This window comes from Dermacentor andersoni, chromosome 1, assembly GCF_023375885.2.
Source record: "Dermacentor andersoni chromosome 1, qqDerAnde1_hic_scaffold, whole genome shotgun sequence".
In the NCBI taxonomy this organism is placed as follows: domain Eukaryota; kingdom Metazoa; phylum Arthropoda; class Arachnida; order Ixodida; family Ixodidae; genus Dermacentor; species Dermacentor andersoni.
Genome location: NC_092814.1, coordinates 118,220,089 through 118,247,995, shown reverse-complemented (window position 1 = coordinate 118,247,995; position 27,907 = coordinate 118,220,089). Strand labels below are relative to the sequence as shown.

General features: G+C 47.0%; 1 protein-coding gene across 2 annotated transcripts in view; it reads right to left on the bottom strand.

The window, feature by feature from the left end:
* Positions 1-27,907, bottom strand: part of LOC126545734 (probable G-protein coupled receptor CG31760) — a 211,909-nt gene that overhangs the window by 55,190 nt on the left and 128,812 nt on the right. For both annotated transcript variants that reach the window (XM_050193686.3, XM_055061949.2), the window contains 4 exons: positions 15,066-15,252; positions 9,667-9,809; positions 9,441-9,542; positions 3,500-3,653 (listed from right to left, as the gene is read on the bottom strand). In XM_050193686.3, coding sequence (XP_050049643.2) covers positions 3,500-3,653; positions 9,441-9,542; positions 9,667-9,809; positions 15,066-15,252 — 586 coding nt within the window. The remainder of the gene's footprint in view (positions 1-3,499; positions 3,654-9,440; positions 9,543-9,666; positions 9,810-15,065; positions 15,253-27,907) is intronic.

Here is a 27,907-nt window from a genome sequence, read left to right as displayed (position 1 = left end):
GCAGGACAAGAAGCTGCGTGAAGCTTGACTCGCGAAACATAAAACCGGCAAACAGTCATCGGCTACAACTCGGGTATGCAGCAAGCACAGACGCGAAAAAGATTTCTGCTACGGCGCCGGGTCTGCGATGTTCAGAAAACGCGCACTGAGACGCTCGCCCGAGTCCGCTGCCCGACTAATGTCATGACGGTTTGGTCTATGAACTTGTCGATGCTATAGATACTGGCAAGTTCACTGGAATGGAAAGGGAGCGGTAAGACGCACATTAAAAAAAGGCACGGCATATGGTCATGTTTGTACGTGTTATGAATTAATGCACTGAATTACAAAAAAGAAGCAGCGGGAATCGCACGCTGAGAACACCTATAAACATACAGTGCGACGCAACTCGAGAAATAATATGGAAACGTCCAAGAATTTAGAAGAAAAAAAAAAGATTGAATCGACGCGACGGCACATCAGTCTCCGTAGGCGTCGAAGTCTCTACAATGAACTTATTTTTGAACAGCTCTGATAGCGCCCACGCAACAATGGTTGCTTGTATACTGTCAAATGCTCATATTCTGCGGCCTAAAGCTCATGGCACGGTGCGAAAACGCGCACGCGGCGAAAGCGAAACTGCGCGGACAAGCATGCAGACGTGCAGTCGGTCGCTGCGAATCTGTGCGATCGCTGCATTGAGGCTTCATTCTATTACGCTCCATTTGGTCATACAAACACTATAAGAACATATTTCACATAGTTTACTCCCAGCGTTTACCTACCTTTCACGCAAAAAGCCGGTTCGGGAGACTCCATCGCGGCGACCGCGCGCAGTGGCGTTCACTGTACGTATTCGGTAAAGAGATAGCGTCTGTAAACGATTCTGTGCTTTCAGTTTGCCCAAGATTATTACTTAGACAGTAAAAAACTTCTCTCGTTTTGAAAGTACTTACAGAAATGTCCGGGAGAGCTCGCGCGTGGTGTTTTCAGTGAGCGCTGACAGCAAAACCTATGAGGAGCGCGCCGCGTGATGCCTCATACTACGCCAGCGAGGCGCTTCCGATAGATGACGACTCCGTAACTCCTCGCCGCCAATACAAAGAACATTCAGCGAAACATATCACACCAGGTTTCTTGCAGAAGAGAAACCACACGCGGTAAAACATGATACCTCTGCCTCTGCACAGCGACACCGGGCAGAACACTTTGTCGTCTGCTGCGGAGCAACCAGAAATATGGCGCCCGGCGCCGAGGCACCACAGCGCCGCGTCGCTGCCGAACTTAAGTGCATACACCCCATAGGCTACCTGGCTAGGCGGAAATTAGCAGCAAAAGAAAATAATAATAATTTCGACAATTACGTAAAATATGATAATTATTAACTTTAGACATGATGTGATCGTCATATCGAAGCCAAAGGGTAGTGAAGTAATGTCTGCATAGCAGAAATCCTAACGCTAGCACTATAGTTTCGAGATATGCGGCCTTTAATGTATTATGAAATACTTTGGCCTACCAGTTAAATTTTCCAAAAGCGTGCCTCTAACAATTCGGGACGATCTTAACTGGAAGGCCGAGACATTTTTTAGCATATCTTGGGGACGGATATCTCGAAAGTGCTGCTTGTCTTAGAATCTCTGCTATGCAAACATGACTTCTCCACCCCTCAGCTTCAGTTTCTCAACTACAAAATGTGGCCTAAACCTAGTAAGCATAAATGTTTAAAATGTTATAAAAAGGTACTTTGACTTGCAGGCACCCCAAAGAACTTAATTTAGTGTACATTGTAGCGTAGACGGTTTCAACATTCAATGCTCGTTCAGCCAAACACAATAGCGTATAATGGGTCCGCATATAGCGCTGGCCGCATTGCTGAGATGATGCAGCTGGAGCTTTGGTGTACAATGAGTTGCCACAAGATATGTGAAATGTCCCATAAAGTGGTAAGCCTGGCTATTGTTGCTTTTAGTGGACATTGGACAGCGCACCTTCATTTACTCTAGTCCTACTATGCACGGTCTGTTTCATCTTTACGACAGCAGATTATGTGGCAGCCCGCAGCATTCTATAATCTTGGTAATATTTCACAAGGCCATGACTTGAGCACGCTAAACATGTTTGAAATCCATGACGCACCTGTGACGAAGTGCAAGTTTGACGCAACTGAATTTTCCGTCTTTACTGCTACCTGCGAAGAGAGCTAGCCCAACCATCGCGACAGCCGATTACGCTTCCTGTCACGTGGAATATACAGAATATTAATGACAAATCAGCAGTGCATCGGGCTAAACTTCCCGAAATATTTCCCAAACTTGCCGACAACAGGAGCATCTCCATTTTGCGTTTACTGACGGATCCATAACAGATGACAGCCCGACAGCCGCTTTTTCACCTTCCGGTGCATCATACTGCCGCATATTATTGTCAGAAAAAAAAGGCCGTTCATGGCGGCAGGACTGTTCAGAACTTCGAAATCCGTGAAAAATGTCACCAATATACTGAAGGTTACGGCCGCTGCAGCTTTATGTCATTTGAAAAGAGTACTGGAGAGCGTTCGGACATATTTGCAACGTAAACGAATCGCTATACTTTTATGTAACAAACCTGGCGACTATATTCAATTAATTGTTTGTCCCCGTGATCATACGAAATATCGCGACAACCAATCATGATCAACCAACGGAAACTGATTATCGCGATGCAAATGTACAAACATTTCGGCTATACTCACGGGAGGTCTTCCCACGCAAGTGCTAGACGACACACACTTAAACCGAGCAAATTAAAGCTTGCTTACAATGTGTGCGACAACACACGACATGGCGTCGGATAGCGACGACAAGCCTCTGGCACGGTTTTCTCTGGATGCACTATAGGGCAGCATTTTACTAGGATTCAAGGCTAGGCGTAGTAAATTGTACGGGCTCATTTCTACTACAGCTATTGCAATGCATCTGTCAGCGAAACCACGACAGCTCCTAAGATGTGTATCACTGGCCCCTTAGCTCAGGACAAAATCTGAACATGCACGCAGGGAAATTCGCAAAACCATGCACGTTCGCAGATGGCGTTCCAGCGTTACTATACGCAGAGTGAGACGTTATAGACCTGACAACCTGGACAAGACGTGATTTCTTCAAGAGTGCTTTCAGCAGTTATTCTCTCAGAAAGGCTCCAAACTATCTTTAATAGGAGCCCTATGCGTCCTGCTCACATTTTTGCGCGACAACCTTTCCCTGGACACTTGCCAAAACACTACCGTGTCCGCAAAGATGACGCTTGCTTAGCAATTGACAGCCGAGCTTCGTATGTAAAGATCTGCCGTTAGCAACGTTATGACCACTGCTACAGCGTTCTGTTGCGATGAGGGTATCTTCAACCAAGAGTTGAAGGCCCGTGTACAGCACGCGCCCCAACTAAATGTAGCAGTTTACTTGAGTGTACACTGAATCGTCCACTGGTTCTGAGCACTGAACTGTTAGACACACAGCTGCAATACGGCCGTAAGTTCACCCACCTCACAGTACATAATGGCGCAGCCAATGAGAGTGATGCAGAGGAAGACGGGGCTGGCCACCTTGATCACCTTCAGCTTTCGGTAGCGGTACACGTAGCCAGCCAGGACCATCGTCAGCACGATGCAGATCACAGATATGGTCAAAAGCGAAATCCTGCCAGAGAAAGAAACAAGTCCTCAGGCAAGGTCATACTGTTCCGGCACATAAGGGACCCGTACTAACCAGTGATAATAATTTAAAAGAAAAAATTTGGCTTTTTTAATTTGTAGTAACGAAAACAAACGTTTCCGGACAACAAGCATGGCTTTGTGCTTCTGCAGGTGCACAATTAGGCACCATGGCTTCTATCTTTTCGATGTACTTCGTGCTTTACAAGAGTTGCGTCCCGTTCTAAGGATCTTTAAGCAACTGTATATACAGGGAAAAGATGGGGAATGCGGGAGATGGAAATTCAAGGCGATGAGCAACACGTGAACAAGGCGAATGCAGGAGCCAACGTTTCGACAAGTGGACTTGTCTTCTTCAAGGCATACAGGGTGTTTCAGCGAATACCTTCAATTACAAAAAAATTGCCTGCGGGAGATAGCACAATTCTAGTGCATTAGCCGGTCCACTCGAAGAGGCGAACATTACTTGCGCAAAAAAATGGAAATGCATAATCGACCAATTAACAAAATAATCATCACGTTTTTAAGTAATAACCTTATTACACATATTGCAATTTACAATTCTAGCGGATGAGGCTGCAACGCATATCCACTTGAAAAGAATTGTGTTGCTAGCACCATGTACGAGATATGCGCCGTCAAACTTGTGGTGAAAATGCACTGTCGTTCCACTTACTTTCTTAACAAAACATCGTTTTACGCATTGAAGCACAAAAGTAACTGGAACGCCAAACATTTCTCCGCAAAGTTAGGGAATTTATACCTCGAAACTGGTGTCATACTGAGAATTCGTTCCAAGTTTATCCGCCCGTGTTTTTTTTTTTTTCGTTTTCTTTTTTTTTCGGATTTCGCCCTTTATAAAATGTTTTAACGCGACAGCGTTAAGGCTCCCCGTGTTTCACAAAATCCAGCTTCAGCATAAAGCGTCGCACATCGCTTCGGCAAAAAGAATATCGAACCAAATTCCGAATCACGCACACCCTACCACTCTTCTACCACCAAAGCTACTCATACCTTGTCTTTCATTCTTCGCAAAGTTGTTCCTAGGAATTTTGAGAAAGGCAGCCCAGTAATAAAAAAAAGAAAACACTGACAGGGCATATCTTTTATGTTATCTCTTCTGAGACTGTCCTCTGACAGCGCGCACCCACTGTCACTGGCGACCGCGTTGGCACGCCTTGACGACAGGCCACATTCAGAAGAGTCAGTCTTGAAATGCCGACATGAACTGTCGTCGCACCGAAAGTCGGTCAAGGCTTTGTTGATCTTTTTACGTGGCAGTGGCCTATTAGAAAGACTATAATGATCCCATTCCGCCTCTTCTCATGTTTTTCATGCTTTTATTTTTGTCACGCTTTTCTTTCCGTCCTTGCTTCCCCTTTCCCTTCCCCAAGTGCGGGGTAGCAAACCGGAGGTTTTAACTTTGGTTAACCTCCCTGTCTTTCTATCATTTGCATTTCTCTCTCTCTCGCTCTCTCTCTATTTCTTTCTTTCTTTCTTCTCAGACTGAAATATTAAAAGTGTGAAATAATATCAGGAGATCGACCCACGCAGGAGGCCGCGAAGAGGCCACCCGAAGGCAAGAAACCTTGTCTTCGTGCATAGCGTTCGCCGCCAGCGTTCCCCGCTAAACGTTACGGTTACATAGGCGCAGTTGCCGGGAAGCATGAAAAGCAGTCAGGGGTCTTTGAATGCTATCGCGTTCCACTCTTAAAGGCGAAGCTTAAGCGTCCTCAAATTTTTTTGTGCGGCAAGGGGGGATCTCTTGACCGGTTGCGGTTGACTATATGACGTGACGTATTTCGCGAAGTAGTTTACTGCTTTTATGAATAACCTTGTAATGGCTGGTTTTATGGAACATCTAGTAATGGCTGGTTACTTCGCCTGGTGAGGCAGCGTATAAGGAAACTCTGCATTTCCCAGTATTGCTGTAAAGCTTTGGCTGCGAGAATTGTTATTCCCCAGATATTTACGAACAAGACCGACAAGTTTAATGTACCACGGGGTGAGAAATGGCGTCGTACAAATTTTTCACCTAATCATGACATTTGAAAAGTCGGCTGGGTTTCCTGCTAACGTCACAGAGTCTTCCGTAGACCAAATTGTTTTATTTCTTCATTTAGGGGCTGTGTCAGTCGTAGCCTAGCTGCCTGCCTTGTAATATGAATAGCGTGTCTCAATGGTTCGCAATGAACCAGGTGATGACACGCGATTGGTAGCAAAAATGCGAAACCCGCCGTGGTTGCTTAGTGGCTATGGTGTTGAGCTGCGAAGCACGAGGTCGCGGGATCGAATCTCAGCCACAGCGGCCGCATTTCGATGGGGGAGAAATGAGAAAAGACGCGTGTACTTAGATTTAGGTGCCCGTTAAAGTACCCCGGGTGGTCCAAATTATTCCGGAGTCCCTCACTACGGCGTTCCTCATAATCAGATCGTGGTTTTGGCGCGTAAAGCCCCAGAATTAAAAAAAAATGTAAAAGCGGCGGTTTTGAGCACACTCCCAGCTGTTCTAAAAAAGTTTCGGAGTCAGCCGCGGTGCGCGCCCAGCGTGACCAAGTCAATTAAAAGCAGGTAAGATACTTAGTGTAATGTATCTACTACAGTAATATATTATAAGAGAGCTTAGTGTGGGTACATATATTTCCTAATTTGTTGTAACGTTGCCCAGTACTTCATTCTAACATACAAGATCAGTGAACTGACTCGGTTTTAATCTAACATTATTCATCTCTGCACAAATGTGGTAAAAGTTGGCTAACATGAAAATATACTGCTCTGCTGCTTACCACTTGCAATTTTTTTTAAATACTCAGTGTCATTGCAGTCAGTTTCACTGCGGAAATGGCACTATTCCGTTGATATAACAACTAACAGACTAGCCAAAGTTAGGGCTCTGTAAATCAGCGTAGTTACATTCCATGTTTGTTTTCGCCGTTAAATATTGTTCAATATAATGAGCAGTCACATACATTTTCAAGGAAGAACGAATGTGTTCACTAGTACGGTCTTACACAAAGTCGTCATCGTCGTCATTATCCTTGTTGGACTGCTTATGTCACTGCACGAGAAATGCCTCTCACAGTAATCTCCACACTTCTGCTGTGAATTGACCAAGAACACTCGTATGAGTACATCGATCACCCACCTATACTTCACTCATTTTCTCCTTACGCGAATTTTATACGAGGCCGAACGAAATTTTTCCTCGAAATCCCTTCTCCACAAGCACACTCATTTGCTCTTCACTTTTGTGAAATTAAGAATAAGTATGCATATATGCTATACAACTTAAATGCATTAATAATATTTAAATATATCGCTGTATGTTTAGTTCACGTCTGTGACAACAAATAAACAAATAATTTTTAGAAATTGGAGCTTTATTAACATAAGAAGCCTGGCAAGACGCCCCTCATTGTAATTATATTAATTACGCCATACTGCTGTCTCAAACCTGTCTGTAACTGTTATATTATATCATGTGTGAAATAACAAGAAAAATCCATCACGCGTGATTCTTGTTCTACATGTACCAGATTGGAGGTGTAAATGGTGGACAATGGCCACAATCAAAGAGTTTAGGATTAACACGGTTTTGCCTTGCAGGCTTGTCTTTTCGCTTTATTTTAATGATGTCATGCCATTGTAGACTACTTGGCAGGTAAACATTTAATTAATTCTATTTTTTTTCTTTTCTTTTGCACACAGATTGCCGTTCCAGCCGCTAGAGCTCCGGTTGCTTAGTACCGTCACTTCAAGGCCCGGAGCTAAGCTATCCCACTTTTGTAAATGTTGCCGCTCTTCACTTGATTATTCTTAATGTTTTTCTTAATGTTCTTAATATTCTTAATTCTTAATGTTTTATTCTTAGAGCAAGATTAGTGGAACCTTGAAGATCTGTAGTGTATTCAAAATTGATAACGCTACATCCATTCTTTGCTTACAAATGTTTTCACCCAAACGTGTTCTCCGCAGTGCTTTGCGAAATAAACTATTGAAAAACATTCTTGTTTTCATTCTGCTGTCTGCCAAAACGCCAGAGTGCAAACACGTGCATATTTTTGCACTGGCTTTCTTTTCCTTGGACACAGGCCCCTGTTATATAAGTGAAACGCTGCGACCAGACGGATTTCCTGTGGAACACCAATCCAGGTACAATACAGTTGGCGTATGTGATACAACGATCTAAATAAAGAATAACTGGAACGTCGCTCTATACGTATACAGTATAACGGTATTCATTTACCTGAATCACTGTACCGCATATTCGGGATTGGATTGGATTGGAGCCAACTTTATTTGTGCCTGCAGTTGGGCGCTCGCGTGCCCCGACGAGGGCCTACGTCATCTACGAAGTCGCCGTTACTCGGCGCGGGTCTCCGCTCGCCGTTGCCGGCTCGCTGGTTCCCTGCCTTTCGAGCGCCCCGAGGACCTGCTGGACGGCCCAGAGCTGTTCGTCTTCGTCGTAGCTCTTCGCGGCTGCCTCGAGCCGCGGTGGTATCATTCTTGATTTTGATTCCTCTGCATTTTAACGCAGTCCCACAAGATGTACGTGTAATCTGCCGTCTCCCTCCGGCAGACTCTGCACTTATCGCTCGGATATCTCTATGGGTACATGGGTGCATATTCGGGAATTTTCTCTGGAAAGCGTGTAAAAGTAAAAAAAAACTATTTTGGAGAAAAAGTTCCTCTTACTAGGCGGAACTTATGTGTAACCAGATTATGAGTGCAGCGCTATTTTTAGAAGCTTGCCTAACAGCGGCCCGCTCCCCGCCTTTTTCCCTTCCGCGCGCCATGCGTTCATTCCTGTTGTCACGTGACATAGCGCGCTTTCATTTTGTTGTTCTTTGCTCGTAGAAGGGTACTGCATAGACAAGAACTGGCACGCATTTTTGAAGGCAACCCTGGGCCCCTCCGGCGCAATCTCTGTTTCTGTTGCTTGAGTATACGCGCCTCCATCGCGAGCGTGTCGTTAAAAACGAGGCGATTTCTGCGCGCTCCTGCTAGTAATAATTAGATGCTCTCCGTACATTTGCCGAAAGTGCTTTACTCAAGCCAAGAAAGTATTTGTATTGCCGTTCGGCAAAAGCGACGTTGAGCGAAACACGGTTGGCGCGCATCAGGTTGGCCTAGGAAATATCAACGGACCACTGCACTCGCTACCTTGCGAGGTAAATAAGAGGTTAATTAATAGCAGTGAACCCTACATCCTTTCATTTCATCCGAATGCTCTTCCCGTGGATGGAAAAATTTGCACACGTTATACTAAAAGTGGCTCAACTGTAAGAGCATCGCACGCATAATGCGAAGACGGGGCTTCGTATCCTACCTGCTGCCAGTTGCTTTATTTTTCTTTTTCATCCACTTTCATTTTCCATTAACTTATCATTTCTTTAATTCAATTAGTAAGTACAATTTCCCCTATGTTCTCCTTGGCGTATTTATCTGTTGACTTCTTTTGATATGATTCATAAAATCGGGCCTCTCGGTTCCCTTTCTTCTCGTTCATATATATATATATATATATATATATATATATATATATATATATATATATATATATATATATATATATATATTCACAAAAGATCCCGACACTTCTATGACACTCTTACATACTTCAATCGTTAATGCTACCGGGACGCCTTGTCGACTGACAATCAGTTTCATTTGTAATGTTTTATATTATTCATTTATTTGCCGCAGGGACAGTTGTACGTAAATTAGGATCGCTTATTCTCTGACCGTGATAAGTAAACCGCGTTCGACTTACCTGAAAGCCCAATTGTAATGTGACAAGCAAGGTGAGTCGTCAACGCATTCGTTGCAGCCAGGGCGACAAGGTTTGCAGACGTAAAGCATGTCGTACGTGGGCCTGGTTGGGAAGGGAGAGAAACAAGATGAAGTTTTCGCGGAACAAGAATGGAAACGCAAAAGATAAACCAGCCAAGCAACTAAGAAATGCTTTAACTGAAAGAAACCGTGAGTATATAACGCACCTTCCGAATAGGACTTTTTCCCTCCAGGCGCTTTCGACGAGAGAACCGTTGAAGAAGGGGTCCCCAGTGGCCGCGTAGAAGCCCCGGCGACACTGGCACACATAGGATCCCCGAGACCAACCATGTCCTCGTGCGAACAGGCACTGCAATAAACGGAGCGGCTGCATGCTATAGCTTTCGTTGTTACAGCGATTGTCGTCGTGGTGGAGCTAGCACTTGTGCTACTTGGACGTTCGCTGTGCACGTCACGCGCGCAGCTTCGCTGGCAGTGCGGGACCACTAACTATCCACAAAGGGCGTGCACTCTTAAGTCTATAATTCCATCATGCTGTTTTTGAGAGAGAGAGAGAGAGAGAGAGAGAGAGAAAACTTTATTATGTCCTTGATGGGGTTTAGGGGTAGCGGGTGTCGGGGGAATAACCCCCAATCCCCCCCTTCCTCAGACGGCGGCCAGTCCTTGCTTTCTGGAGGCGTCTTCGGCCATCCGGACGGTCCAGAGCTGCTCCTCTGGGTCCAAGCTGAGCAGCAATGTCTCCCACTGCTCAGCCGTGGTTATGATGCGTGTGTTAGTGTGGGAGGTGTTGATGGGTGAGGCTTTGGGGCATTGCCAGATAATAGTATTACGATATCATCGAGCGATGCTCAAGAGACGAGCCGCCGCGAGAACGACGATGCAGTTGGTCGGTGCGCTTGGCGCGAGCGAGTGTCGGCCTGGCTGCCTGGCTCCAGTGTATATAGCCTGTAAACAGCCTCTTCTGTCTGTGTTTTTCCACACGCAACATTCTGGTGGAGGTCAGCGATCCCAGTCCTCACTACAGAACTCCGAAGTGGTCGGCACACCGAGCTTGTCACCATGCCTCCCGGTGACGCCTCTGCAACGGCTTCGGCTTGTCCCACTGCTCCAATCATCACGGTTGCCTCACATCGCGACCCACGTGTGTTCTCTGGCCTGGAGGGACAGGATGTTGACGACTAGATCAAGCTCTATGAACACGCCAGTGCTAATAACAGGTGGGACCCAACGATTATGCTCGCCAATGTCATCTTTTATCTCGGCAGCACCCCACGCGTGTGGCACCAAACGCATGACGACGAGATAACCAGTTGGGACAGCTTCAAAAAAAAAGCTCAGGGGCCTGTTCGTCGACCCCATTGGGCGCAAGGCTGCCGCGAGAAAGGCTCTTGCGTCTCGTGCTCAGTCGTCTAGGGAGCCGTACGTTTCCTACATCCTCGACGTCTTGGCTCTATGCCGCAAAGCTGACGATGCTATGTCCGAAGCAAATAAAATTTCACATGTTCTAAAAGGCATCGCCGACGATACTTTCAATTTGCTTGTTTTCGGCAACGTCTCGACTATCGACGCCATCATAAAAGAATGCCGTCGCCTTGAACAAGCCAAGAGCCGCCGTATCCCACACCACATCACCCGGCTACCCAACACTGCTGCTAAGTCGACATGTGAGGGTCAACCACGTCAGACCACCACCTGTGACGACGTCACCCGTATTGTTCGCCGCGGACTCCAGGCCGCCTGTTCGCCAGCTTTCTCCACGACGCCTCCCGATCCGCCAGCAACCACCATTGCGATGATTCAGGCCGTCGTCCGACAGGAATTTGAGAACATGGGTCTGAACTCCGTGTGTTCCGCGTCTCAACCCAGCATTCGCCAGTTCTCTAGCGGCCCCTGATGACAGGCCGATCTGCTTCCACTGCTGTCGCATCGGCCACGTCGCTCGTCACTGCCGCAGCCGATGGCCACCACCTCCTCGGACATACGCCGCCGCTTATTCCCACACCTTTGGACCTTCCGTTCCCTATACCACCCGCCATGAACCCACTGCCGCTGATGCTCCTGCTCCAAACCTTCGCTACAGCCGCTCGCCCTCACCTCGACGCCATCAGCCTCGTTCGCGCCAACCCCGTCGCTTCTCTTCACCGCCTATCGCCTCCCGGATCCAGCCGGAAAACTAGGCACTGCAGCTTCTGGAGGTGAAGCTGCGTTGTCGACCCTCCCTCAAATCATCTGCTCACGTTACCCACGAACCGAAATCTTCTTGACGTTGACGGCTATCCTGTCACGGCACTCATCGATACAGGAGCACATCTTTCTATTATGAGTGCTGCCTTCCGACGACGACTGAACAAGCTCCTCACCCCAGCGTCGGCACGCGTCGTCCGCGTTGCGGATGGCGGTACTGTGCCTATCATCGGCATGTGTACGGCACGTGTCAGCATGGCCGGCCGCCACACTCCTGTCCTCTTCACCGCAATTGCTAATTGCCCCCACGATCTCATTCTCGGCCTCGATTTTCTCTCCGCACATTCTGCTCTTATTGACTGCTCGTCCAATACCCTTCGCCTTGAGTTGCCGATGCTCGCAGAACCTTCTGACGCACCCCAACTGCCGCGTACGTCCCACCGGCTTTCTTCGCCTGCCGCCAAAGTCAATAGCCTACACTGAACTGTTGTCTTTCCCACCAGTTGCTGATGGCGAGTACCTCGTCACTCGTCACTGCTCTGCCCGACATTCCAATAAGGTATGACGTTACACTGCCTCACAGTATACTTAATATTACTGGGAACCGCACTCGCATGCCTGTCTGTAACTTTGGATTGGCAAAGCAAATTCTACAGCAAGGTATTTGCCTTGCCACCGTTGATTGTCTCGGCGACCAATACGCGGCAGTGTATTGAGGTGATCGAAGTCAGCGCGGGCCTCGCACGCTTTGCAGAGTGGGTTGTATGCATCGGGGTAAATGCGGTTGTAAAGCACGGGGTTCGGAAAAGTTCGTGTCTGAAGGAGTCGCCAAATGGTGGATTGAGATTTATTCAGTGTTTTGTGTGCTGGGGGGTAGCGTAACCGCTCTCTGCGGTAGTGCAGGAGAATTTCTCGGAATGTGACCATTCGGTCCCGCGCGTGACTGCGATGCAGAACAGAGGGCTGGTAGGGATCGGAAGACGCAGGAGAAGGATGATGCACACGGTGTGCGAGAGCTGCGGCGGCATCATGGGTGGCTTCGTTTCCAGCCAGACCCGAGTGACCAGGGGCCCTGATCTGGATGATCTGGACGCGGCGTTGCCTTGAGGGAGGAGGGCCAGAGAGTATCTTCTGCGCGTGGGGCGCTATCAGTCCTCTTGTTTAGTTACGAATAGCCGTTTTTGAATCGCTGATGATACAGTGTGCATTGGTAGCCGCGTAGGCCAAAGCGATGGCCGTTTCTTCTCCTACTTCGGGTTGCGGGGTGAATATTGATGCGGCCGCTGCGAGGCGATACTGCGAACCCGCGACTGTGACGACCGCCATGACGTTTTGGTTGGGGTATTCCGCTGCGTCCACGTAGATTACGTCAGCGGCTTGGTCGTAGCGCTTTTGTAGTTGTTTAGCTCTTTCTGCACGTCGCTCCGAATTGTGTTCAGGGTGCATATTGCAAGGTATGGGCGGGATAACTAGCTGAGCACGAATGTTTGAAGGGATGGGTACTTTTGGTCTGAATTGGGTGGTGTAGGTTATGCCTAGGGTGCCTAGAATGTGCCTGCCCGTGGTGGAATTGGCGAATCGTTCGTATTGGCTAATATGCTGCGCTTCAATAAGCTCGTCTATGGTGTTTTGAATGCCGAGGGCGTCCAATTTCTCGTTAGACATGGAGATGGGAAAATGTAGGGCTTGTTTATAGGCCCTCTTGATCATGGTATTGAGTTTGAGCTTGTCAGTTGCATTGAGGCTAAGGTACGGGGCGACATGCTGTTTTTGAGGATCAGCTGTCTCTCCACAAGTGAGAGTACAATGCTGCCCTGAATTTAATTTCCTACCGCTAAACTATACCGCTCTAATTCGAATTTGTCCAGAGAAGCTTCGCAAACAGGCTCAAAAGAAAGTGTGACAGAGAACTTAGAGAAGCTTATCATTACGACGTCTGGAAGACGAGGTTGCTTAGGCGCTAAAACGTCTATTGATTCATATCTGAAGCAGACTATGATTTATTCATGTCCACTATTGTATGCCAAGGAGTCGCTGCCGTCTGAAGGGACAACGCCTCCTGACGGTCATTTCGGCCTTGCCTGTTCAGAAACCACGCATGCGAGGGTACGCCTCGAGCGGCTGGGCAAAGTTATCAGGCTGTTCACATAACTGCTCACTTTACCTTACATTTAGCCTCGCAGGACCGATTATAGGTGCTATGCACGCTGCGGGATTTCCTTGCATGACCTGTTGATCGTCACCTGAGCGCTCGAGCCAATACGATGTTGAGATAGTCCATTAGAGGTCGTCATTCCGTTACCGATCAGACAACAGAAGAACGGAAAGAATTAAGGAATGAAGAAGAATTAACGGGGCCAGAGCTCAATGTTGATTTGGACAGTATTCGTGAAACATGGGTGTGTTCCGTATGCTTAAGTGGAGGGTGTAAAGGGCGAAGCAGCCTACTCCCGATTGTGCTAGATTTTACCACTGCTGTTCGAGAACAGGAGGAGGACATCCAATTCGCGACTTCAAGTGACGCATCCTGCAACCTGCAGTCAAACCAAGGCTCGAAAAGTCTATGGACATGTTTTGTTCGAAGTATGCTTGCAAAGCAATTTGCATTAATGAGATTGTTCTAACGGAACACAATTAATAGTGCACAAAGCAGCCATTTTTGTTGCATTCAGAGACATCGTCATACAGGATCCCTTGAACCCTTTAATCTAATTGCGCCTCCGTAAAACGATTGCATGGGCGCAAGAACCACTCTAAAGATAAAATAAAGACAAGGTTGTCTATCTTTTTTTCCCACGTCATTTTCACGAATTTGATCAACCAACATCTCTACCGTGTTCTCCTGATTTTGACAAGTAAATGGCAGCGATGATGAGGACACCGGTTGAACTGGAGGAGAAAATCGACTCATTAGTGTGAATGGGCATTATATCTCCTCATGACCCTTCCTGAATAATAATAGTGCTATCTTTTGCAGAGCCACTACTGGCTGGTCGGCCTTCCCGAATTTCTAGGGCGCAATTGTGGTCATCGTAGGCACTACAAGGAAGATATGTGGTCCCTTCCTGTAGTTAAACGATTTACTCCAGTTCTACAGTATTTGCGATTGTTCTGTAAGCCTCGAACCTTTCTCTAGCGCACTTGACTTACTTGGCATTTGCTTGTTATTAGCATTCTTTCTTTCTTTCTTTCTTTCTGTCTGTCTGTCTGTCTGTCTGTCTGTCTGTCTGTCTGTCTGTCTGTCTGTCTGTCTGTCTGTCTGTCTGTCTGTCTGTCTGTCTGTCTGTCTGTCTGTCTGTCTGTCTGTCTGTCTGTCTGTCTGTCTGTCTGTCTGTCTGTCTGTCTGTGTATCACCTCTCCTCTCGATACTGCAGCTACAGTGACGGCAGTGCAGCACAACAAGCATGCATGCATCTCCAACCTGAGAGGTTCTGTTGTGGCAGCGATGTGTGCCGTGGAAGGCGGTGATGCGGAGTGCACCGGCTGTAACTGCGGCTGCTGCTGATTCGCCTCCATCGCGAGGCGCAATCGCCGGAGCGCCACTGTCGCACTGGTCGATGTCCATACCGCTCGTGTCCAAGTCGACGCTCAACATCGCCACGGGCTTCCTGTGAGCGGATTCCAAACGTATAAGTTGTATTTCAAACAGAGACGGGATGCAGAAGTTACAATACACATCTACAAGGTCCTCAAAGATAACGAAAGGGCATTCACTTCAGTAGAGATATCAACAGTCAAAGAGGCATTTTGTAATCAAGAAGTTGAGGATGCGCACGCGAATTGTTCGGGTGTCAGGCAAGGAGTACAAACCTCTCTAACTTTATTTTCTGCAGGCTTATAGAATTATTTTAAAAGATAGACTGCGATCGATTACTTGTAAGAATCAACGAGGAATACCTCACCAACATGCAATGTACAGATGACGTTGACCTGCGGGGGGTGTCTGATAAGAAAACACAATGTTTTAAATGTTTTACTGGATGCTTGCAAAACGTATTCTAGATGCCTCTTAGGATCGCTTGGGTACAAGGATCAACAGAAAACTCAGAAACCTGTGGTTCGCAGATTACATTGTCCGGTTCAGCAGCCCTTGCAATGGCTTACAAGAAATGTGTGAGTAAAAGGAGACAGAGTCCTGGGAGGGGGGGACGGCAAAGGAAAGACAGGGAAGTTAACAAGAGATTAACTTCGGTTGGCTACAAGAAGTGTGAGTAATTGAACGGGTAAAACCGAAGGGTAGCATCGAATATTAACAGCGCGACGTTGTTTTGGTGATGGGTGATAAAGCATAAAACACTGCCGAAACTATGAGTCAACAATCTACCTCTTTATTGGGCAAACTCGTGACCACAAAGAGAAGCAATGCTCAAATCACAATGATAGAGGCGAGTAGAATTGTCGGTTGTCGAATTTGGGCCCGTATTTACAAGAAACCTTTACGGTAGATTTGTTCGTAAGCGAAAATTTAAACCTATCTTTAATGCTGAGCATATCATTAGAGAAGGCGGCTGGCCAAGGGTTTAGAGCCCTTACAAAGGAAAAGCTTTGTCGATTTGGGCCCCTCATCTCATGGGTCAACTGTGCCCGCTATTTATCCTTGACTCACCGCATATTCCCTCACTCATAGCTGGCAGCCTCGAATATTGGAGAATTAACATTATTATTCGGGACGCGCGCACGATTTAATCAGGGAAACCTACTTTGCTATACAATTTGCAACAATGTTCAAGAACGTTCGCATACTGTATAAGCGCGCCTCGCACCCTGCGACAACTTGATAACAGTGGTAATCTGGTGAAAACGATCGCATGCAAAAAGTAGAACGACGCGTGGAACTATATAAAGGTCTACTGGCAAAGCGACGAAAGTTTGTTATTGCCAGTAAGTCTCTGGAAGCTGTACAAGACTATGCAAATTTACCCAGGCCAGGTAGTCACAGAAGACGCTGGTCTGGTTAACCTCCCTGCTTTTCCCTTATGACTTCTCTCTCTCTCTCTCTCTGCTCATGAAAGGAAAATTTCCAGAGCAAAAAATAGTTTTGCGCGCATACGTGAGGCCTGCTCAAATAATGAAGGGCAGCTGAAGCACAAGCATGCCAACTCTAGGAATTATACATAGATCTAAGGTTCGTGGGACTCTCCTAACGCATTCGGCGAAATTTTAGCGGTATCTAGGTATTTCTTTAAAGATGCTGGGAGCTGTTTTGACAAACATCCTAACAAGGCGTTCATACATATAGATTCAGAGGGTCGTTAATGTTATCGTCATTAGGAGGAAAAAAGTGTCGGTGATTGGTTCGAATTTCGCTGCTACATATTTTCAAACAATGTAGTTCAACGCAATATACATGTGCATATTTCTTTTTTCAGTGTACGTTGCTTCCCTGACGTTTCACCACTTGGCCGCCCCTCTCCGATTCACGTACGATTTGAACCCTCTGCCCTGAGTGGTGGCTGTAAAAGCGCCATTTTGGCCTTCTTTGAGCTAGCGTATATTCGCCGCGGCCGCTGGAGCAGGCCCGACAAGGAGCCGGCTGCCTTGGCGCGCTGCTCACGTTACACTGTGCGCCGCGCGTACGAACGGTGCCCGAGGAGTGGGCCTCTCTGCCTGCCTCTCTCTCTCCCTCTCTCTCTCTCTCTCTCTCGTGCAACTCTCTCCTGCAGCGTCCGAAGTGCGCGGGCGCTTTCGCCCACCAGATTCACCTCCGGCGCTCTTGGCTATCGGATGTCGGGACCCAACTGGTCCCACGCAACCCTGAACCCCGCGTGGCTGAGGGAATTTCTCGGGAGCTGTCACCCGTATACCACGACTGTCTCCCTTGTGCCGTAACGGTCGGTTGTACCTGCCCCTTGCACACATCGGGGAATAAATGCCTTCGTTAACACAAGTGCTGGAGTCGTCTCTACACCTTGCCGGTGAGTCAACGAACCCGCCGCGGAGACCTTTTGTGCACGCCGCGGGGCGGGAACGAGCTACGAGCCTCACTTTTTGGCCTCAGATAGCCAATACCGGGCAAGTTAGCCCTAACCTCCACATGGTACGTAAGAAAAAGTGTTCGAGTCAGTGACTGCTGTTTACAAAGAGCACTGCAAACAAAGGACGGAGCCAGAATATGCATCGTTGCCTCTCAACACGTTCCAAGATTTTGTATGTTGGATGGTGCCACTAAAAGTGTTTACCAAGTGGAGCTGGAATGAACGTAGTAAATTATACCACTGACACACCTTCTGTGCGATTATTTAGCTGCTCAGTGGAAAGTTCGTAAAATATTCTGAACACATACTTAAAAGCTAGAGGAAGACTGCATGAGAACGCTTAAGAAGAGCTAACAGTACGCAAGCCATTTTCATAGGCGCTCTTACATATGAACCGCTAAAGAATAATAATAATAATAATAATAATAATAATAATAATAATAATAATAATAATAATAATAATAATAATAATAATAATTTACTTAAGTGTCCAGGAAGAACAGTGCGGCCTGGGTCTCGTGCACAGAAAAAGCAAAAACAAAAAAAGAGCTGGATAAACAGCTAAATAATGAGCAACAACACAGCAATAACACACAATTGAGACACAGAGAATATTTACGGAAGGAGAGAGAAACGATAAGAAATCAGGAGAGTAGTGCAGCTTTAGAAAGAAGGCGCAACAGAAAGTGCGAAGCTCGTAACAGAAAGAAGACAGTACGTTTTGAAAGCTATTAATATAGAGAAAATAACGTTTAAACATACTTTTCATTCTGTGGAGACTCGAGAGGCACGTGTATGCTGAAAGAGGCAGGAACGTGGAAGCCGTGGAACGTGGAACGTGGGCCTATGTTACCTGATAATCTTCTGCGGAACCCACAGTGAAACAGCCGCTAGTAGATCCGTAGGTGTCATGATTTGATGAATACTTTTGTATAAAAAGAGGATGTCGGTACAACTAATTCTGCAGCTAAGTGACGGAAGTTTAGGATTCACACTTGAAAGTTGTTGGTGTGTGAGGTCAGAAAACCATGCATATATATTCATGAACTTTTTCTGCATACGCTCGATTAAAATGCTGCTTGAATTGGTTGTGTCATTTCGCACCGCTGAGGCATATTTAACTAATGGGACACAGGTGGATGTAAACAATTTTAGGAAGGGAAGTGGGCTACAGGGGGAGGAGGAGAGAAAGAGAGAAGGCAGGAATATTAACCAGAAATGTGTCTGATTGTCTGCCCTACTATTGGGGACGAGAAAGAGGGAATAGAAAGATGAGATAGAGAGAGGGAAGGGGGAAGGAAAGAAGCAATGGAGGTCGCGCACGCACGCGGAGGGTCTGAGCAAGTCAAGGCGTTCACATAGGCCAGTCGCCCTCAATAATGACAAAAGCGCCTTCACAGCTTTGTGGGCCGACGCGCGATGGGGACGGTCTTCTTCAAGCAGCACTTGCACGGACAACGGCCGATAGTCAAGTCGCAATGCGATAATGTTTGTCTCTCCGACTGAAATCGATGATGTGGCACAATAAATGTTCGATGTTCTCTTCGCTGCCGCAGACGTCGCACGCAGCAGTGTCGGTCATTCCAATCAGAGTAGCGTACGCCTTCGGGAAAGCCACTCCCAACCACAGCCGGTATAGAAGCGATGCCTCACGTCGGTGAATCCCGGGTGGAGGTCGAAGTTGGAGCGAATGGTTCAGTTCGTGCAACCTGGTGCGTCTTGTATTTGGGTTGTTCCACTCTGTTAAAGAGGGCTTGCGTGCTAGGTGAAGAAGCTGACTTGCAGCGTCTGTCCTGGAAAGAGCAATAGGAACACTGTGTTGTTCCTGATGTGACTCTCGGGCAGCTTTGTCTGCTTGATCCTTTCCACTGATCCCGCAATGGCCAAGTAGCCCGTGGAAAATAATTTCGTTGCCTTTCTGTTTGACGTCGCGGTGAAGTTTGACGATTTTGTATGTTAGGTATCCGTGAGCTCCACGTCGGAGAACTGATTGCATGCGGTCTAAAGCTGGTCTCGAGTCGGAAAACATGGCCTGTGTACCAGGACTCTGTGTGTCAATAAATTGAAGTGCACTGCGCAGAAACGTGAGTTCTGCAGCCGTGGACGCCGTGACATGTGATGTCGGGAATAGCAGAGTTATTCCTATCGTCGGTATAAACCCAGCACCGCCAGAACTGGTTGATGTAGCCGATCCGTCGGTATAGATGTGTGCGTGGCTACTGTATCTCTCGTACAACAGGAGTAAGCTCAATTGTTTTAGTCCAGACCGTGGTAGATCTCACATTCTCTGATGTCCTGGAGTTCTGAGGTGCACTTCAGGACGGCACAAACGCCATGGAGGAGACACCGGCCTGGCCTCAGTTGTGTACCCCGATGTAAGCGAGGTACGATATGCACTGGCACTTGTACTAAATGACGTGCCGGGTCTTTCCACAGCGAGTGCGGCGAGGTGGTGGCAAGGGGCAAAGTGCCTGACGTGTGCACGCATTGTCTCGACGGCGATGTGCGTCGTGATTGAATAATCTTCAGCAATGGCATTCGTTTCAGCCGCTGACGTACTGCGTGGTAATCGAAGGCATACCCTCAGAGCTTCGGCCTGAATGTTCTGAATTGTAAGCATTTTTGTTTTGCAGGTGTTCGATATAACAGGTAGGCTGTGCTGGAGGAAACCATAAAACAGCATCTTGTACAGCTGTAACATAGCTTGTGTGGATAACCCCCAGATCTTTCCTGCAAGGAACCTGAACAGATGACAAATATCAGTCGCTTTTTCAAATGGTTCACGTGAGGAGTCCAGGACGGGTCTCTTAATCACAAACCCTCAAGAAACTGTCACTTCTGCTGGATGATATCACTTGTCCGTTGATTGATATGCCGTACGCAAACATTGGCTTCCGGGCAAACGCCACCACTACGCACTTTTTCCACATCACCTCCAGTCCTTGTTTACCAAGGTAGCAGGATGTCCATGACGCTGTCTTCTGAATCCGAGCGTGAAGCTGAAGCCGTGCCGCCCGATATGTCCAGATACAAATGTCGGCGTAAATAGAGAGTCGATCGGTGCTTCATAGGTTCTCGAGTAGTCCAATAAGGGCTAGATTAAAAAGCATTGGGCTTAGTACTCCACGCTGGGGGACTCCGCGGCTACTGTAGTACTGCGGTGACGTGCCATCTCCTGTGAGCACATAGAATGATTGCATCTGTAGGTAGTTACGAACCCTGAGTTATATCTTGCCACCAAGTCCTATTGCTTCTAACGATTTCAGGATGGCTTCGTGGGTGACATTATCGTAAGCCCCTTCAACGTCCATAAACAAGGCAGCAGACAAGCGTTTACAAGCCTTCCGGAATTCGACGTACGTTACCAAATCGCCAACATTGTCTATATATGAAGGGCTGAGCCTGAATCCTGTCAACGTGTCTGGGTAGATTTCATAGTGCTCTAGGTACCACTCCAGATGCGTTAGAACCATTCGTTCCATTACTTTTCCTACAGAACCAGAAAGCGCGATCGAACGATACGACGCAATGTCCAAAGGCGACTTGCCAGTTTTGAGGAGACGAATAAGGCGACTTGACTTCCATTCCTGGGGAACTGTGCCAATCTGCCACGAGTAGTTGTACAGGAGCAGGAGTGCCTTTCGAGTTCGTTCACCAAGGTTACACAGAGTGCGGTATGCAATGCCCTCTGGCCCTGGCGCTGAGGAATGCCTGCATGGAGCTATTATTGGGGTACAGAAATCTGTTATAGGTCTGCAGATGGAACCGAGCGCCGGCAGGCCTCGTGATGCAATGCATTTAGAGTGGGCGGAGAAGCTTAATGCACTATCAAAAAGCTTGCTTTATTAAACAGCTCTCGTCATCGCTGCACGATCAATAGAATAAGGGAAGACGTCATTGTAGGTCTTGCGCATATATGACACAATTATGGTTTTCGATTAACTTAGAGTGAGCCCGTTTAGCTGGTACCATTAAGAGAACGAGGATAGGACGCAGTGCAGAGCGTGGCAGCCCTCAATACTGTGCATCTTCTTAAACATCTTGATGTCGTCAGAAATGAAGACTTCTGGATTGCTGAGACAACATCAATGATGAAAATTAAGAGAAGCATACCTAGCACGGAACGTTGCACACCACTGTATAGACAAAAGGACATTGATCATTGACGCTCACGAAGCAGGACCAATCGAGGTGATAGCTACGTAGTAGAGCTACAATAACAATTTCAACACCGTAGTGCCCAAGCTTCTCGGGCAGTAGGGGTTGGTTGACTACGTCAAAGGCTTTACTGAGGTCTCAGTACACTAATATTAATTATAATAATAAGAATAAAAATATCAATAATCATAATAGTAGGTTCGCACTTAAGAAAATTTTAGTTATCTAAATTCTGAAAGCATGCATAGTCTGAAAAAAATACAAAAGAAAGTCAGGCTTTGTTTTCCTTGGTATGGAAATTTTCAACGAACTGCGAGTGCTCCGAGTCTGTTGAGGGCTCTCAACTCTAAGGTCTGTGGACTTGAGGAATTACAGTAATGCACGTATTGCTTTCTGCGCTTAAATTGTGAGGCCAGCGTCTAAGTAATTTTTTTCTCCGTGAATGATCTTGAATCCAGGTTATCTAACGTGATGCGGAGTAGAAGGCCCTGGTCGTCATACCGCGCAGTCAGATGCAGAGATGTTCGATAGACTGCTCGCACCCGCACTTCTCGCACGAAGGTGTTTCATTCATCCCAGCGAGAAATGAATAGCTCTTTCTGAATGCCGCACCCAATCACAAGTGACACAATAAAACGTTGCATAGCAGCGGGAGAAGCTTTGTGAAAGCTGGAGTTTCACGATAAAAACGTTGAGAATTCGTAGGCTACAGCTCGAGAGACGGGGGGGAGTTCCAATCAGATGGAGAGGCGTCAGAAGCCAGTGGTCCAAGTTTTTCTCGCAGCGTCCGTTCTATGACAGAGGAATCCAAACTGTCTTGGTAGTGTCGTGGGCGGACCGAGCGAGGTCATTGCCAGCGACGCCGCAGTGCCTTGGCAACCAATGAAAAACGTTGTTGGCCCTTTCCGGGAGCCAGGTGGAGGCGGTCCAGTAGCTGGCATATTAGCTATTCGTAGGTTCCGTGACGTAGGCTTGGCAGCAGGTATTGAATGGGTGGCTTGGAATCGCAAAGGCCCGCCCATATTCCCGATGGTTCTTCAGTGATGTAAATAATCGCGGTAAAGAAAGCGGAAAGCTCAGCTACCATCTATGTCGTAATATGGGACACTATGAATTTCATCTTACTGATTCAACAGAGATGATAACGGCATCGGCCTAGTCAAGCTGTTTTTCCAACAGCTTTTAGCCTTTGGTGTCCACCAGAACCATTGGAATATGAACCTGACAACGTTTAACGCTAGAACGTTATCTAGTGAGGCGAGTCTAGCAGTGCTATTGGAGGAATTAGAGGGCAGTAAATGGGATATAATAGGGCTCAGTGAAGTTAGGAGGCCAAAAGAAGCATATACAGTGCTCAAAAGCGGGCACGTCCTGTGCTACCGGGGCTTAGCTGAGAGACGAGAACTAGGAGTCGGATTCCTGATTAGTAAGAACATAGCTGGTAACATACAGGAATTCTATAGCATTAACGAGAGGGTGGCATGTCTTGTTGTGAAACTTAATAAGAGGTACAAAATGAAGGTTGTACAGGTCTACGCCCCTACATCTAGTCATGATGACCAGGAAGTCGAAAGCTTCTATGAAGACGTGGAATCGGCGATGGGTAAAGTCAAAACAAAATACAGTATACTTATGGGCGATTTCAATGCCAGGGTAGGCAAGAAGCAGGCCGGAGACAAGTCAGTGGGGGAATATGGCATAGGCTCTAGGAATAGCAGAGGCGAGTTATTAGTAGAGTTTGCAGAACAGAATAATATGCGGATAATGAATACCTTTTTCCGCAAGCGGGTTAGCCGAAAGTGGACGTGGAGGAGCCCGAATGGTGAGATTAGAAATGAAATCGACTTCATACTCTGCGCGAACCCTGGCATCATACAAGATGTAGACGTGCTCGGCAAGGTGCGCTGCAGTGACCATAGGATGGTGAGAAATCGAATTAGCCTTGACTTGAGGAGAGAACGGAAGAAACTGGTACATAAGAAGCCAATCAATGAGTTAGCGGTAAGAGGGAAACTAGAGGAATTCCGGATCAAGCTACAGAACAGGTATTCGGCTTTAACCCAGGAAGAGGACCATAGTGTTGAAGCAATGAACGACAATCTTATGGACATCATTAAGGAGTGCGCAATCGAAGTCGGTGGTAACGCCGTTAAACAGGAAACCAGTAAGCTATCGCAGGAGACGAAAGATCTGATCAAGAAACGCCAATGTATGAAAGCCTCTAACCCTACAGATAGAATAGAGCTGGCAGAACTTTCTAAGTTAATCAACAAGCGTAAGACAGCGGACATAAGGAACTATAATATGGATAGAATTGAACAGGCTCTCAGGAACGGAGGAAGCCTAAAAGCAGTGAAGAAGAAACTAGGAATAGGCAAGAATCAGATGTGTGCGTTAAGAGACAAAGCCGGCAATATCGTTACTAATATGGATGAGATAGTTCAAGTGGCTGAAGAGTTTTATAGAGATTTATACAGTACCAGTAACACCCACGACGATAAGGTGAGAGAGAATAGGCTAGAGGAACTTGAAATCCCACAAGTAACACCGGAAGAGGTAAAGAACGCCTTGGGAGCTATGCAAAGGGGGAAGGCAGCTGGGGAGGATCAGGTAACAGCAGATTTGTTGAAGGATGGTGGGAACACTATCCTAGAAAGGTTGGCCGCCCTATATACACAATGCCTCATGACCTCGAACGTACCGGAATCTTGGAAGAACGCTAACATAATCCTAATCCATAAGAAAGGGGACGCCAAAGACTTGAAAAATTATAGACCGATCAGCTTACTATCCGTTGCCTACAAAGTATTGACTAAGGTAATCGCAAATAGAATCAGGAATACCTTAGACTTCTGTCAACCAAAGGACCAGGCAGGATTCCGTAAAGGCTACTCAACAATAGACCATATTCACACTATCAATCAGGTGATAGAGAAATGTGCGGAATATAACCAACCCTTATATATAGCCTTCATTGATTACGAAAAAGCATTTGATTCAGTCGAAACCTCAGCAGTCATGAAGGCACTACGGAATCAGGGTGTAGATGAGCCATATGTAAAGATACTGGAAGATATCTATAGTGGTTCCACAGCCACCGTAATCCTCCACAAAGAAAGCAACAAATCCCAATAAAGAAAGGCGTCAGACAGGGAGATACGATATCTCCAATGCTATTCACAGCATGTTTACAGGAGGTATTCAGAGACCTGGAGTGGGAAGAATTGGGGATAAAAGTTGATGGAGAATACCTTAGCAATTTGCGTTTCGCTGATGATATTGCCTTGCTTAGTAACTCAGGAGACCAATTGCAATGCATGCTCACTGACCTGGAGAGGCAAAGCAGAAGGGTGGGTCTGAAAATAAATCTACAGAAAACTAAAGTAATGTTTAACAGGCTCGGAAGAGAACAGCAGTTTACGATAGGTAGCGAGGCACTGGAAGTGGTAAGGGAATACATCTACTTAGGGCAGGTAGTGACCACGGACCCGGATCATGAGACTGAAATAACCAGAAGAATAAGAATGGGCTGGGGTGCGTTTGGCAGGCATTCTCAAATCATGAACAGCAGGTTGCCACTATCCCTCAAGAGGAAAGTGTATAACAGCTGTGTCTTACCAGTACTCACCTACGGGGCAGAAACCTGGAGGCTTACGAAAAGGGTTCTGCTGAAATTGAGGACGACGCAACGAGCTATGGAAAGAAGAATGATAGGTGTAACGTTAAGGGATAAGAAAAGAGCAGATTGGGTGAGGGAACAAACGCGGGTAAATGACATCTTAGTTGAAATCAAGAAAAAGAAATGGGCATGAGCCGGACATGTAATGAGGAGGGAAGATAACCGATGGTCATTAAGGGTTACGGACTGGATTCCGAGGGAAGGGAAGCGTAGCAGGGGGCGACAGAAAGTTAGGTGGGCGGATGAGATTAAGAAGTTTGCAGGGACAACATGGCCACAATTAGTACATGACCGGGGTAGCTAGAGAAGTATGGGAGAGGCCTTTGCCCTGCAGTGGGCGTAACTAGGCTGATGATGATGATGATGATGATCCACCAGAACACTTGTAATTCTGGAAATAAAAATAAATTGAATTGAATTGAATCCAAGCGACTCGCAGATGAAACGGTGTCATTGGTTTAAGTTAAGGTGACAAGACGTCTCTATTTAGGCGGGACACCTACCGCTTTTAGCGCCGTCGTCCCGCTGTTCCACAACCTAATTGTGTTACGTTTGAGTTAGCACGTTTGGCTTACTCACAGCCTCTTCGGACCCTGAATTAGCCTGAACTGGCTGCTCTGTGGTGCCGAATCAGCTGTTGAATTTCTTCAGTGGGGTGGCGCCACCTTCAAGAATACTCGAGAGGCAGGCGGCAAAGCGAAGCACTGCTGGAAGGTAGGCAGCAGCACCTGCGATATTATAATGGTTCAGAAAGCGAACCGTTAGCTTCCCTTCATGTGTTTGGTCTGGGTGGCGCTTTTGCAGACGAAATTGCCATTCTGATCAATTCCGTGAGGGCAAGCGAACGATCGCACCTCCTAGAACGCATGACTACTTATGGCTCGTACATTTTCTCGATCCAGCTACAATGCTTTTTTTAATGCGTTGACTAACGAGCCGTAGCCAAGCCAAAGCGCACTAACCTGACCGTCTTCATGCGCTACATGCCCTCTTGATAGTCACGCATATGGTGTGTAAAGCACGGGGAATAATGCCGAAACGCAAGTGCAAATTTACTGAAGAGCTTGGAAAAGAGTTTCCCTTAACACAAACCGTTGAGTGAATGTTGCTTCTCCTTTCTATCTCCGACTTTTTAATGCGATATATGGACGCTCCAGGTGCCTTTTTGCCGTTGCCGTCGCTGTCGGCGTCGACATGAGGTTCCGTATAAAGTCCAAGGGCGATCAAATCGTCGCCGCGCGCCGTCATTTGAATGTACGAGTGAAGGCGTCTGAGGTTTAGCCGGCCGATCGCGGCTCAATCTCGCGCACGCAAACGAAGAAAGCGGGGAGGAAGCGCGCCGCCTTCAGTCGCGCGCAAGGATCCAGGGGGTGAGTAGGGAGACGGGCGCGTTCTATTCCGGGTGACCTCCCGGGCCGCTGTATCTTCAAAGCTATCTTAGACGGGTACAGAGCCCACTGCGTGCTGTGTTTTCGCGGCTTAGTTCGCGTTGATGCGATAAGACACACGAAGATAAATTCGCTCGCTGCTGCTGCCGCGCTTCCTCACTCCAGCATTTTGTCAGTGAGTGGTCTTCTCGACTGCTTTTTCTTTGATACCCCCAGTTTGTACTGCACGCTGTATTGCAAACTGAAAGCTTTCACTGGTTTATTTATTTATTTATTTATTTAGTTAGTTAGTTAGTTAGTTAGTTAGTTAGTTAGTTAGTTAGTTAGTTAGTTAGTTAGTTAATTAGTTTCCGCGGTCATCGAGTGAGATGTGTTCATGCTTGCTTGTGCGTGTGACACCATGCTTGTTAATATAGTTTGTATCCATTTGTTTACAAGCTTATGCGGCCGATAAAACTACTATACTTCGTATAGCTAGCTGTCCACTAATTTGCTTTCGCACTCGCTGCTTCGCCTATCGGGTGAAACTGCGCCTTTCGGGCGAAACTGCGCCTCTTTTGCACACTTTTTTTTCAGGGTGGGGGGGGGGGGGGGGAAGTAGCGGAAACGTCTCTTGGTTAAAAAAAGAAGAGACTAACGAGCCCAAAGATTAGGGATTATGTTGGTGCTAGCCTGAATAAATATAACCCCACGCGGAACTAGTTACTTCTGCCAACGTCTAATATCGAGAATTCAAACACCTATAGGGAAAAAATCCAAAGCGCCTTTGAACAGCGGCCAGGTGATGTCTTCAAAGAAAACAGCATAAGTACAGTAGATGCCATTTCATTAAAATATCAAGCACCTTTCACGCTATGTATCCCGATGACGTCCACGGAGGACTGAAGATTGTATTTCTGTTTTCCTGCCGGCGCGTTTCCGACGCTTCTCGAGGCATTTTCTTACACAACTCTTTTCCTGATGAAGCGAATACGGTCTCTCGGCTGGCAGATCTATACGGACGCACAGAGCGCCGTGTTTTGTTGCGCCAGGAGTACGGGACGAGAAGCTGCATATGGGGCAG